Raw genomic sequence first — 12,451 nt, forward strand, 5'->3', positions numbered from 1 at the left:
AGCAGTTCTTTTATTACATATTCCTCAGTAAGGAGCATTCTTCTTTTGTAGTGACACCTTGCCAGAATCATAATGCCTAATCATTAACTCAAATTTTGTTGCCACATATAATCTCACTAGTTATCCATTACTTTCACTTTAACATTTTTTATTACAATGGCAGCACTGTGAAAAAAGGGTTCATGGGCTCACCAAAATCAATTTGGTTTTTTTAATTTGCAACAATGGATTTGAATTTGGCCCGATGGCGGTGCTCGAAGAAAGGCCAGAGGGTTGCCAACATTAAAAGGGTTCTTGCTCTTGGGAGAATAAATGTGCACAGAAAATGCCATGCCGATCCAGTCATTAGTTTTCAAGATAAGCTGGCCGGCTGGTGAATTAATAAAGCTGTGTTTAAAGAGTAACTTTATTCCCTAATTTAGCTACAGTACCTACTTGGCTATACTTACTATTCATACTATTACCATGTACTGACTATAACTAAAGGGAAGAGCTTTGAGGTCCCTATCAAAGTCTGAACTCCATGCATCCCTGAAACTTTGACTGTTCAGATAACAAAGGCTGTAGTGTTGTTAGGTAGAGATGAGGGGTCATTCTCGGAGATGGACTGATTCTTTATTTATTCGATTTTAGTTGACACACTAATGCTAGGAGAGTTTACTGTTACTGTACAGTAGCCTATGTGTCCTGTGTGCAGCTGCGTGGAGGTTTTACTGTGCTCTTACTGTGTAGTGGCAAAGTCAGGTGAAAAATATTGCTCTGAAATAAGTGTAACTGGCTCACATATATAAACTTTATAAATGGAGGGTAGCTAATACAGGATGAAAATGATTCTACAGAACTCCTCTTGCTGTAAAATAGGTCCCAAGAACCCCGACGGAGCATCTTTTTCATGCTTAACATGGACTGAATAACTGTCGCTACCGTAGATGTTTCCCTGTGGAGAAGGGAACTTATTAACGAAATTATTGTTATTATACAGTTTCTCAGTACTCCAGCATGTGGTGAAATGAAAGTAATACTCATTTGGCTGAGGAGCCCCTATGGTGATGAAGCAATGCAGGTTTATAATAGAAACATTACCATGGCTGCATACACTGCGTTCACATTTCTCAGATGCAACAATAATTTCCGTATTTGCCTTGAACGCACCATCCCCAAGCATCGCGTGTATTGGGTGTCCTGCTTGGTAACAAACGTTATTTATGTCCTCCGCTTTGCCTCTCAGGCAGACTACAACGAGCCTGCACAGTCTGTGGGTTAGGGAGTGATCACAGAAGTAAAATAAAAATCTACTAACGTTAAGTTGCATTTATATACCATCTGTTAATACCAGTAGTGCTATTATACTCACTAATGAGTTGTTGTACAGGTAACATCTCGATTTCATTGTGTGCACATGATTGTAACAGCCTGTATTAGCAGCGAAATCAGCAGAAGCTGGCCTCCTCTACTTAGTTTGTGTACTTATTTAATCCAACGTTTGACACGAACGATAACTTCCCCACTTAACAAGGGTCCCTGAATGCAGCACCTTTTCCTCCCACCCTGAGAGGCTAAACCCGGGATAAAATCACATCCGCAGCACCGCTTCAGTTCACCAAGGTTTGGTAGCTAAGCTAACGTTAGCTACCTATCCGGTGTCCGTCCCGTTGCTAACACACGTCAACACAACGTGCAGCAAGGTAACGTTACTTTCTAACGTTAACGTTATCTCGGTACGACGACAGCCCGCCGGCACGTCTGCTAGCTTCACCGGCTGCCGTTGCCGGTTTGACTGTCCACGCTAGCTATCTCGGTTTGTAATGGTGAGAGGGGCGTGAAAGAGGAGAGAGGCTTGCCACCACCCAACACCACCACCACCACCACCAGCTGCTGCTACGGGTAACTTGGTCCTGACTGCAGCCGCCGCCTCCCGCCGCTGGCTGAAGTTCCTCCTCCTTCTGTGGAGGAGGTAGTTTGGACGTTTAGCTGAAGTTAGCTCCAAACACACCAAGGCGGTGGATACATGTCTACCTCTCAACCGCGAGACCGACGACGAAAGGGAAAGCTCGCAGTTCATGTTTCGCCAAGAAGTCAGTGTGACGTCTTTTATTCCATCTTGTTCGTATCTTTTCCAACACGAGAAGAGGAATATGTCCAGATATAACATATACAGCCTGTTGGACTGGATCTACGGCGGGGTGGACCCTAAGTTTGAGGGCAACGGGGGGCCCGAGTGTGCCGCCTTCATCGCGCCCCAGCAGCGCATCGGGGAAAGTCTGGTCATCGTCCTCATCTCCCTGGTGGAGATTGGCGTGGCGCTGAAGAAAATCAACCTCTCCAGAGACCTCAAAGTGGTTGGAAAAGACTGCTCAAGGACAAAGGCGGATAGTCTGGGCAAGAACCTGTTGCTGGTTGCCCTTTGCATGACTTTTGGGGTGGAGGTTGGGTTCAAATTCGCGACCAAGACTGTGATCTACCTCCTGAATCCCTGCCATGTTATGACCATGGTTCAGGTAAGGATAACACTGCGGGCCTGCGGAGTCTGTTAACACTACGTGTATCTGTGTGCACTCCCAGGGTGGGTTGCTGACGTGAAAGCAGCACACATCAAATGTGGTGGAAGACATAGTTGTTTTGTACTTTATTTATATATATATATATATATTATATAGTGTACTGTCTGTTTAGGATTTGTATTGTAATGTGTTAACTTTGTTTACTTTGCACTATTTTGATCCCATTGGCCTCTTCATCTTCAGCATGGTGAAACAGAGCCCAGGTACTTTTTACTTCCTGGAGATGCAACATGCTTTTTTTTTTTTTTTTTCATTTAAGCTCTGCAGGAAAAAAAAAAGCACAAAAAAGCGGCAAACACATTGGTTGTGTGTGCACACTTTGTACAGTGTTTACATCATGGCACTACTGTGATTTAAAAAGAAGAAGGACAAGATGCTTCACAATCAAAAAAACAAAAAAAAAAGAGAAAGCACAGTTAACAAATCAGAGTTTGAGTTCTTGTTTTGGAGACCTGACACTGATCTGTGTTGGAGACGAGGTGCTGCCATAAAATAAGACCTGTTGTCTCCAGTTCAGCCCTGGAGGTATGCAACAGGAGCTGGGCGTCGTCTCTCCTCCTGACTGTTTGTGACGGGAAGAGGCTGCCCGTTTGTAACTGCTCAGGCCGCTAGTGGAGAGTGTGATTGATGTAACGTGGTATTCAAAGCAGGTGATGTATATGCTGTGTTGCATTTCGTGAAGCCACGGCTCTCTGCTGTCAGAACAGACTGTACACTACCTGCATGTTGTTATTATTATACGCCTCCTGGTTGGCTGACCTCCGTGCTACATAATTGCACACCGTGGGTCATGGCGACAGGTCACTGCCTGCTGCGTTTTAATGTCTTAGCCATACACATGAACTGTGGTGAACGAGTAATACTGATGTGTAGTCATTATATCAGATTGCATGGTGGGTAGTGTGTGATAGCTAGTGGACGCTGATTAATGACCGGCTGTGATGAAGAATTGACTGATGGCGGCGAAATGTCCTTGCTGTATGATGAAGGTAAAGGTTATACAGCAGGTACTCCTCATGGCCGGGGACACTGGAGTGTGATCAGAAGAGGAAATCGAAAAAAGGAAGAGGTGCAGTGAGAGGAGGTGGATGTTGGCAGTTTTGTTGTAATGTCTCTATTCTGCTGCTGAAACAGGAGAACAGGAAGGAGTGTTTTTCCATCAACGGGACGGTTCTGCAGGGATTGCCTCTAGGAGTTGATTTGTTGCGGTGAAATAGGGCCGGGGGGCTTGACAGTGTGATATGAGCAGGAAGTGTGTTATGCATTCTTACTTTATTGAAGGTGATGATTGTGCGATCGATGGTCCGCTGTTTCTCAACAGGAGAGCTGGAAGGAGATTTTAATATTTGTTGAACGTTTGAGAGCTTAGTAGTGGGGATTTCTCTATGGGCTGATATTTGTGTCAGTAGAAACTGAATTTGAAACTAAATTCAAATTATGCTATTCAGATTCAGTTTTGTAATGCAATTATTCAAGTTGGGCAATTCAGATTCAGTTCTAAATGATTCAAATTCAGTTTCTACTGACACAAATATCAGCCCATATTTCTCCTTCTTTGTTGGGCTGTATTTAAACATTACGTTTTTATAAAGATAACATTTTGTCATATTTTCAGAAACCTTCACTATATCCTGACAGAACTACACAAAACAGATAATCTGTGAAAAATACAGCTTCCTCTGGCTCCTCCTTGTGCTCCATTTGCGAGAATCCACCGGGCCTGAATGAAAACAGCCAATCAGAGCTGAGAGAGATGAACAGCCGCTTGGGGCTAGCTGCTTGAAGATAGTTGATTGAGTCTCACTCCCAGCATTGTTATTTGACTCCCTGGGAATGAGACTCAACAACTTTCTTGGCTCGTGCAGATGCCTTTAGGAGCATTAGACAGATCATTTGTTGTACTACTCTCCAGATGCACTGAAGGTTTCAGCAAATTTGACAAAATATTTGTATAAAAGTGACCCACTGCAGCTTTAAATGTGCTGACCTTGACTCGTCTTATGATTTGACTCCGCCCACCGGGTCATTAGAGTTGGTGGATTTACTGTGTAGGGGTGTGGTACCTCTTTAATCCCTTTTTAGATCAGAACATCTAATAAGGATTGCAAATATCTTCAACTGGCCTCTCTCCTTTTAGCGTGTTAACACAGCAACTGTGTATAAAAACACCAGCGTATGTGGAAATGTGAGAATCCAGAATTATGAGTAGATTTTATTGGCTGATTAAAAAATGTAGGCTGTGTAGAGTTCCCATGGTGCCTGTTGAGATGTACACAGTCAAGTGTTGCTGTAGAAGTTTACACAGTCCTTGAGTAATCAGCACAGGCATCTACTTCACCTGAGTGTTGTTAAAAACAATAGAACCACTTGACCGTGTTGCTAAGCTGCTGCAGGTTACTGCAGTGTCATTATACAGCAGCCTGTTTAAATTCTCCATACGCTGTAGCGGGTTGAAGAACAGTGTCGGTATTACTACGTACATACTTGCGCAGTAATCGTCATAGATCGCACCAGTGCAGTTTTGCACCTTGCTGTTAAGTACAAAAATATAAATGTTGAATAGAAAGAAATTTCAGCACCTTTTTAAGCAAAACTGCTGTCCTAGCTCTGTGTGGTGTACAGAGATTGCGCACATACCAGAAACACCAGGCGAGCAAGCACCGGTCAGAGCAAGGTGAGAGAGCCCCACTGGGGGTGAAGAGTTCACTGTCTGATGATCGATGAGACATCCGACAACACAGACGTCTGTTGTGTTCTTCCTCCGCATGGAACATGGACAGTCACGTTGCCACACTGACAGACTGATCTATTTACAGTGGATATGGCTCCATAAACAAACAAGCAGCAGATACCACGCAGTATAGATCATCAGGATATGGTGGGCTTGGCATTGCTCTGTATGGGTATAATTAATTAACCATAATCATGATTCACTCTGCTATCTTGAATGGTTGAACTTACCATTACTCTATGTACTGTGTACTGTAATGCTGCCCGACATTGTGGATGCGGATGTTCCGGGATCAATTGGTTAGGGAAATTTCTCAGTCCGTGTGGCGTCCTACAGGATCCACTGAGATGGGAGTTCCCTTTTAACGCATTAGGATTGGCGAGCTCTTGTCAGGCCCACAACTCCTTTATCAGGTGAACTTTCTTCCCTTGTAGATCTTGCCAAGGGTCCGGTGTGACCGAACATGCGGATCATTTTAAAGCAATGACAGATACTAGGCAGGCTGATGATGAATATCGCTCCAGGATCCAGGAAACAATAAATCAGCCCTCTTCAAAACAGCCCTCTGGCACTTCTGCTGCAGCTTTCAATGGGTTTAATAGGAGTTTAAAATACTGCCTGGTTGCACACTGCAGCAATAAACATAAAGACTTTGTGCTTTGTCTTTGCGCCATAGGTTGAGAGCTTGCCTATAAATTGAAGTACAGTGCTGTTAACAAGTGTGCAACAAACATTCACTATCTACAACAGACGATGGTATTCGCATTATCTTCAGATATAGCCGTGTTTATCAGCTGTAGCCAACACCCAGCACAACAGGTCAGTTTCCACTGAAGGCCCTATACTGTATTACTTAATGGCTAGACTTGTAAAAAGGAAGTGTGGCTTATCAGTAATGACTTATTGCAATCTATAAAATGGCCATTAATCTATTTTCAGCAGTTTATTGGTCACACAAACTAACTTAACCAATGACTAATTGTGTCATGGTTTTTATGGTAATTTCAGTTTTTTATTCAGACATAAGTGCAGGGAACAACTAGCAGGTACCAAAACCTAGTCAACAAACCAATCACACTGCAGTGTGCATTTTCCGTTCCAGTCATTTACTCTTTATCTTCTAGTATATTTCTCTAGCCCTGTTAGATTCATGTCTTTTAGGGCTGCATAATGTATATTGGGGCCGATAAGTATCAGTCGATAATACCACCTGTGAGATTATGTAATAGAGGTCCTCTTGGTATTTCACGTCTTTTCCCAGTCGACTGTAAGTAGATCTCCCTCTGGAAACAGGAGAGATGATGGCATTATGCCTCAGTCTGTTGTACTTTTATTTCATTTGTAAATGAATATGGAGGAACAACCATTAGAGGTAATTGTGTCTAGTATGCTATAACAACAGTATCAAGGCTGGATATTGATGAATTTGGTAGACCATTGAAATGGTGACTCATGCTGTGACATGCTGTCACAACAAACAAAAAAGACGCCATGTTGGTTCTTTCCTGTTTTATTGTTCCACAGCAAACCTTCACATGAGCTTGCTTTAGATTGATCTACAGCAGATCAACGGCGACTCGCACACATACGAGAGCTCGGCTTGCACGAGTTTGTTAACATCATTTGTAGCGGACTGTGCGCACACACCTTCATGCAGGAGCCCTTGGATGCAAATAAAACCAGGGGACCGCATCAACAACAGAGCCACATAGCGTAGGTTGGTGGCAATATACAAACATGGCACACAGTGCAAACAAGAAGTAGCAAGAATCCCACAGCCCCTAATGACCAGAGCTGAAATACTAACAAGCAGCTTGACCAAGTTCGACCCAGCGAGAAACCAAATTAAGTTTTTGTTGAAGCCTGGCAGAGTATCAGTGCAGCTGAGGAATAGAGCGTCTTATTCCTCACATGCATCCAATCGATTCAACAACCCCAAGAATAACAGAACAGCCTCTTCTATTAATTATGAAAAACTCATCTGTTGCTGACCTTCAGACCACACTGAATTGTTTAGCAGCTGTTTGTTTTGTCTCCAGTTCAGCCAAAACTTGTGTTGCGCACAAATATTCTTTCACTCGGAATAAAGTTTTATGGTGAAAAATCCACCAAATGTCCACGTTTCACCTGTAATCGTCCTACAGTGTTTAACGCGTCACAGAAGTTACTTCCTGTCAGCACTAACTAGCCTAATGACTTCATTAATGACATTAAAGGTGTTGCCCAGGTTAGACTGGTGTTTCCTGTTTGATAAAAGGAGATGTTAGTTTTAAAACCCATTGTCTGAGTCTGAGAAAATAGAGATGATCAAATTTAAACATAGACACACTTAACATATATTTAGCTACAAATTCACAGTTTTTAGTTTTCTGTACCTTTTTAAACCCAGTTTTTATTGCTGGTTGAAAGTTAGGGGCAGAGTACACATTTTAACAATGATGTAAAAGCGCACCACAAGAGAGTCGCATAATAAAAACACATACAGTGAAGTCTGAATGAAAGAACAATATTTCCCTGTTTGGCAGTTAAACAGGAACGGACTATAAAAGCACATACACACAGTGCATTCGCTTAGACAAGACACTGTTAACATCTCAGAACGTTGCTTGGTGTAAGTAATCCAAACATTTGGAGGACTTGTCAGTTACATAACACTCACATTTCTAATATCGTTAACACTAGATAAATCCCTTTAGCTGGCACAGTGCCTGTGTGGAGCACTATTCTGCATATATAATATGCAAAGAGATGTCTTATCCATTTAGTGAAAGCCCAGAATCTCTCTTTCCAACATATACAGCACTGGATTATAGTTAAGTAGTGCTTCTCACCTATGAATAAGATCACAACTTCATGAGCCAGCATCCCAGATGGGGATTAATCCTAGTTCTATACTGAAGTGGTGATTAACTCAAATTGGCTTTCCTGGACAGGTCTAGATTTAGCACAGTCTCAAAGAAATATTGGTTGTTCCAGGACAGCAGTGTGTCAACGGTGACACATGGATTATTTGGTCAGTTAAACTGTGGACCGATAAACACCACAGGACAGACCAGTCTGTGTTGACAGAAACAACTTGCTCAGTAATTTGCATGAAATCCGTTTCCGTGTGTATTCTCTGGTGAACAGTGAACATGCAGTAGGGGTGAGCCCGGACTTGCATTGTGGCCATAAACAGGAAAGCATGTAACCATTTCCAAGAAAGAAATGCATTCACATGCAACGGTTTCCATTACTAGAATATGTTTTACACATGACCTAAATTTCCTTTTAGCAGCATATCAGGTAATGTTCAAATTGAAAACACAGGCAATAGTATCCACTTATTTTGTATGGAGCCCCAAAGTGCTCAATATTAGATAAATAAAAAATGTTATAGTTAAGACAGACAGACAGACAGACAGACAGACAGATAGATAGATTAGAAATTAGCTCATTATTATTATTATTAAATGTTTTTTGTTTTCTATTTCAAAATTCCCTTTTTACAAAAGTCTTTTTTTATTCCTTACTGGCATTTTTCTCTTTCTTTTATGTAAAAGTCACATTTCAAACCACATGCCCCCTGCCTCTTTACCAAAGCTCAACATCTGCTACCAGATTTAGCCCATTAGCTCCTGCTAGGACAAAGGAAGCACACCTAATGAAAACAATGTCTGAGAAAGATTTAAGTTGTATTTTCTGGAAAATGTATTAATCTATCAGAAGTTCAGGATTGTACATTTAATTAATCCTGCCCTGTGCCTTTGTTTGTTACAAATGGAGCAAAACGAAATAAACTTTGTATAGCAATTGTGTTCACAGTGCAGGTTACTATGAGTTGATAGGTGCACAGCAGATCAATCCCGAAGACATGTCCCCTGGCCAGTGTGTAGTTGTACAACAGATCCCAAGTAAATTGCTTTCTTGTAATGCTGTTTTTCAGCCTTTGCCCTTCAGGCAAACCAACTCTTTTCTTGTGTCAGATGGTGTATTGGACCAATCTATAATTGCAGTATCCTCCAGGTCCTAATAGCACAGTCACTGAGAATAGCTGAGATGTATAACTGGGATTACAGTGCACATTGTAGCCTATATTCACATTTAGTTATAAAGCCAACATTGACAAGAATGCTCTGATGAAGGCCATGAGGCTGTAACGTTGGCATGTTTTTCTGACATGGCCAAAATAAATTGGTATAATTGAGATTAGTCAACTTTCCCTGGAAATCTGTGTGTGCTGCCTTTTTACGCCTTCGGGTGTTCATCCTGGGTTCAACACTGGAACTTAAGACTTTTAGCACCAGACACAAAATACTGGGGAGGCTCATCCCCTCTAGGATCTAACTACTATTGACACATTTTAAACTGTCTTCACCTTTGTTGTCACATGTATTCAACAATATACCAGCAGCCTTCGCTTTGAGCTGTGAATGTATGCAGTCTTTTGGTAAATCATTTGTCACACAGTCATTATCATAAAGCTCAGAAAGCTTGACAAAAGTGCTTCAAGTTTTGAGCCTTTCTGAACCCTCGAGCTTCATAGTTTAGCCAGGTCTTCATGTTTTGTTCTGTTTGTTGGTTGCTTAACAACAGGAATGTGTCGCCACATCTCCAGTAACGTAACGCACATGCTGCTTTGAATGGAGTCGCTGACATCGCGACGGGTGCACCGGGAATGTGTCGCCACATCTCTAATAACATAACGCAGATGTTGCTTTGTTAACACATTCTGCTCTTTGATTCGAGCCGCTGATGTAGCGATGGGTACGGTGGACAGTGAGGGTCACAATAGTCTCAGATGAAGTAGCCAAACCTGGCCCTATGCTGTGATTCCAAATTATTTGGGATGGTGACCCCAATTGATTTTTTTGAAGCCGAAAATGTCCCCGCACTTGTGGCCTGGCGGGTGTTGAGTCCAGAGCTGATACAGGTTCCTGCTGTTCTCTGACAGAATCGATCAGAATTGATTATTTTTCTTCCCCCCCGTTCCATGAACAATGAGTTGTAGATTGTTTCAGTGGACAGTACCTGGCAGCCATTTAAATGCTTTCAAAGTCTACCCTAATTGTTTGACCATCCTCATGGGCTCCATCTTACCTCTGCAGTTTGTTTTCTTATTTGAAGCAAGCACTTTACAGTTGCCCGTGGGATGCTCTGTTCACGGCTCCTGCTCTTATTATATTAATAAGAACTTGTTAAAGCAATTTGTTCATTTTCTTTACTTACAGCACCGAGCGCTGGAAGCTCTTGAAGCGTTCAAGCTGTTCCGTAATGACTGCGAGTTTAATGCGATTATGTGATTTCTCATCGTTCTGTGCTTTCTTCTACAGATCTTCCTGCTGGCCTGCCCGCCATGCAAAACAGCAATGGTTGTATTTAGGTGAGTATATTTGCCCCTGGTTCATGTCTGTCTTTGGTGTTTTACCCTTGTTATATTCAGTGAAACGGAACAATGTATTTCGGCAATATAGATCTCTAGTTGAGCTAAAGTGTTTAGTGCTATGACTCGCAGTTTCTTGCATCATTTAGTCTTCTGCCCTCCAGTTCAACCTGCCAAAGGAAGTACCTGAATGTAATATAACATGATTGGGAAAACAGATCCAAATTAAACATGGATTTTATTTTCATATAAAAGCAATTGCCACGTTACTTGTAGTATACTGGGTTTTCAGCATGTTTTATTGTAATGGATTTGTTGGGGTTTATAGTCTTCTCTCCTCAACAACCGCTCCGGTCTGGGCAGTTAATTATTAAGGAGGAATTACTGTTTTTGCCAGTGGGAACACAAAGTTGGATTTACTCAGAAATAAATACAAGGAAGGTCACTTTCTGTTGCCTTAGCCCATGGGAGTCGCAGTGAACAGCTGCAGTGAGTGGTAGCAGTTTTATCAAGGCACTGTGGCCGTGTCGTACCTGAAATGACTGTAAAGTACCCAACTAAAAATGAAATTGTGAGCTTTACGAAACCGATCTCTCATGTTTGGAACAACAAATACTGATGTATGTCAGTTCATTTACCCATCAGGCTGAGATGTCCATTCACATAGTAGACTGGTTCATATAATACTGTATCAGCTTACCGGCCATTTCATGAGGATTTCCCATTTGTGTCCTGGTTCAGGAGATTGACAGTTGTAGTTTGTTGGCGACACCCATGGTTACCAAACGCTCCTTGAGCAGCTACTTAATCAGTATTATGGCTACTGTTGTATCTGTTTACAGCGCACCCACACAAAGTCATGTTCTAATAAAGGAGTCGATCAATAATCTGCCTCATTCGATAATGCTATGAGCAACCACGTTTTCCATGTAATAGCAGGGCACAGTAAAAGGAGTTGGTAACCTTGCTGAGAAGTTGGAGGGTTGCTCCACATTGTTCTGTCTCTCCTTGCCATATTTAAAATGGATCCGCTGTGAAAAAATGACATGACGAAGTCACTTTCACACTTTCAGTGTGAAGCAGCAGCAGTGGAAAAAGTTTGCATTAGTAGTAACTTAATACAGCTCGGATACAGCATTAGGAAAGTGAACAGTTAACAGAGGCTGATGTATATCTTGATATATCCTGTGTGGGATTGGTGGACCCCACCAGTAGCAGTGGAAGCTATTATATTGAGAGTAAATACATTCAATAGCTTTTGCAAAAAAGGAACCATAAATATGATAAAAATGGGGGTTTGATATCATGACAATCTTAGGCATTATAAGTTTAAGAAAAAAACAATTCTGTCAAAAGAAAATGAAATCACCATGATAACTCTTATTTGTTTGCCATTTGAGTTCATAATCTCTGCCTCCTCTTCATGCATAAATACAGCTCCAGCTTTTATTTCAGTGTGACCATATCATGGAAATCAACACACAGTACCAGCATCTGTATTCAACAGTGAGACCACCACTGTTTAAGACAGTGTCTTAAGCCTCCCTCCTGCTGGGTTTCAGCTCCTTTTGTTCATTAGGGAAGCATTGCATGAGAAGCAAACCAATACCATTATCTTCATACAGTCTATGATGTATACATTCAAGTCTATAGGTACATCTAGTGTTGTCACGATACCAAAATTATTGTTTCGATACCGATACCAAGTCAAGAATTGCGATTTCGATACTTTTTCGATACTTTTCCTGAAAAGGGAGAAACACTCTCAAATATCATTGCTGTGCTTTATTTTAAAAC

The 12,451-nt window shown here is 41.8% G+C and overlaps 1 protein-coding gene across 1 annotated transcript in view; it reads left to right on the forward strand.

The window, feature by feature from the left end:
• The first annotated feature begins 2,060 nt into the window (after positions 1-2,060).
• Positions 2,061-12,451, forward strand: part of LOC118331902 (transmembrane protein 164) — a 17,438-nt gene continuing 7,047 nt past the window's right edge. The window contains exons 1-2 of the mRNA XM_035666998.1: positions 2,061-2,498; positions 10,605-10,654. Of these exons, the coding sequence (XP_035522891.1) occupies positions 2,061-2,498; positions 10,605-10,654 (488 nt within the window). The remainder of the gene's footprint in view (positions 2,499-10,604; positions 10,655-12,451) is intronic.

The sequence above is a fragment of the Morone saxatilis genome, unplaced genomic scaffold, assembly GCF_004916995.1.
Source record: "Morone saxatilis isolate NCDOM2014 unplaced genomic scaffold, NCSU_SB_2.0 Contig20, whole genome shotgun sequence".
Taxonomy (NCBI): domain Eukaryota; kingdom Metazoa; phylum Chordata; class Actinopteri; family Moronidae; genus Morone; species Morone saxatilis.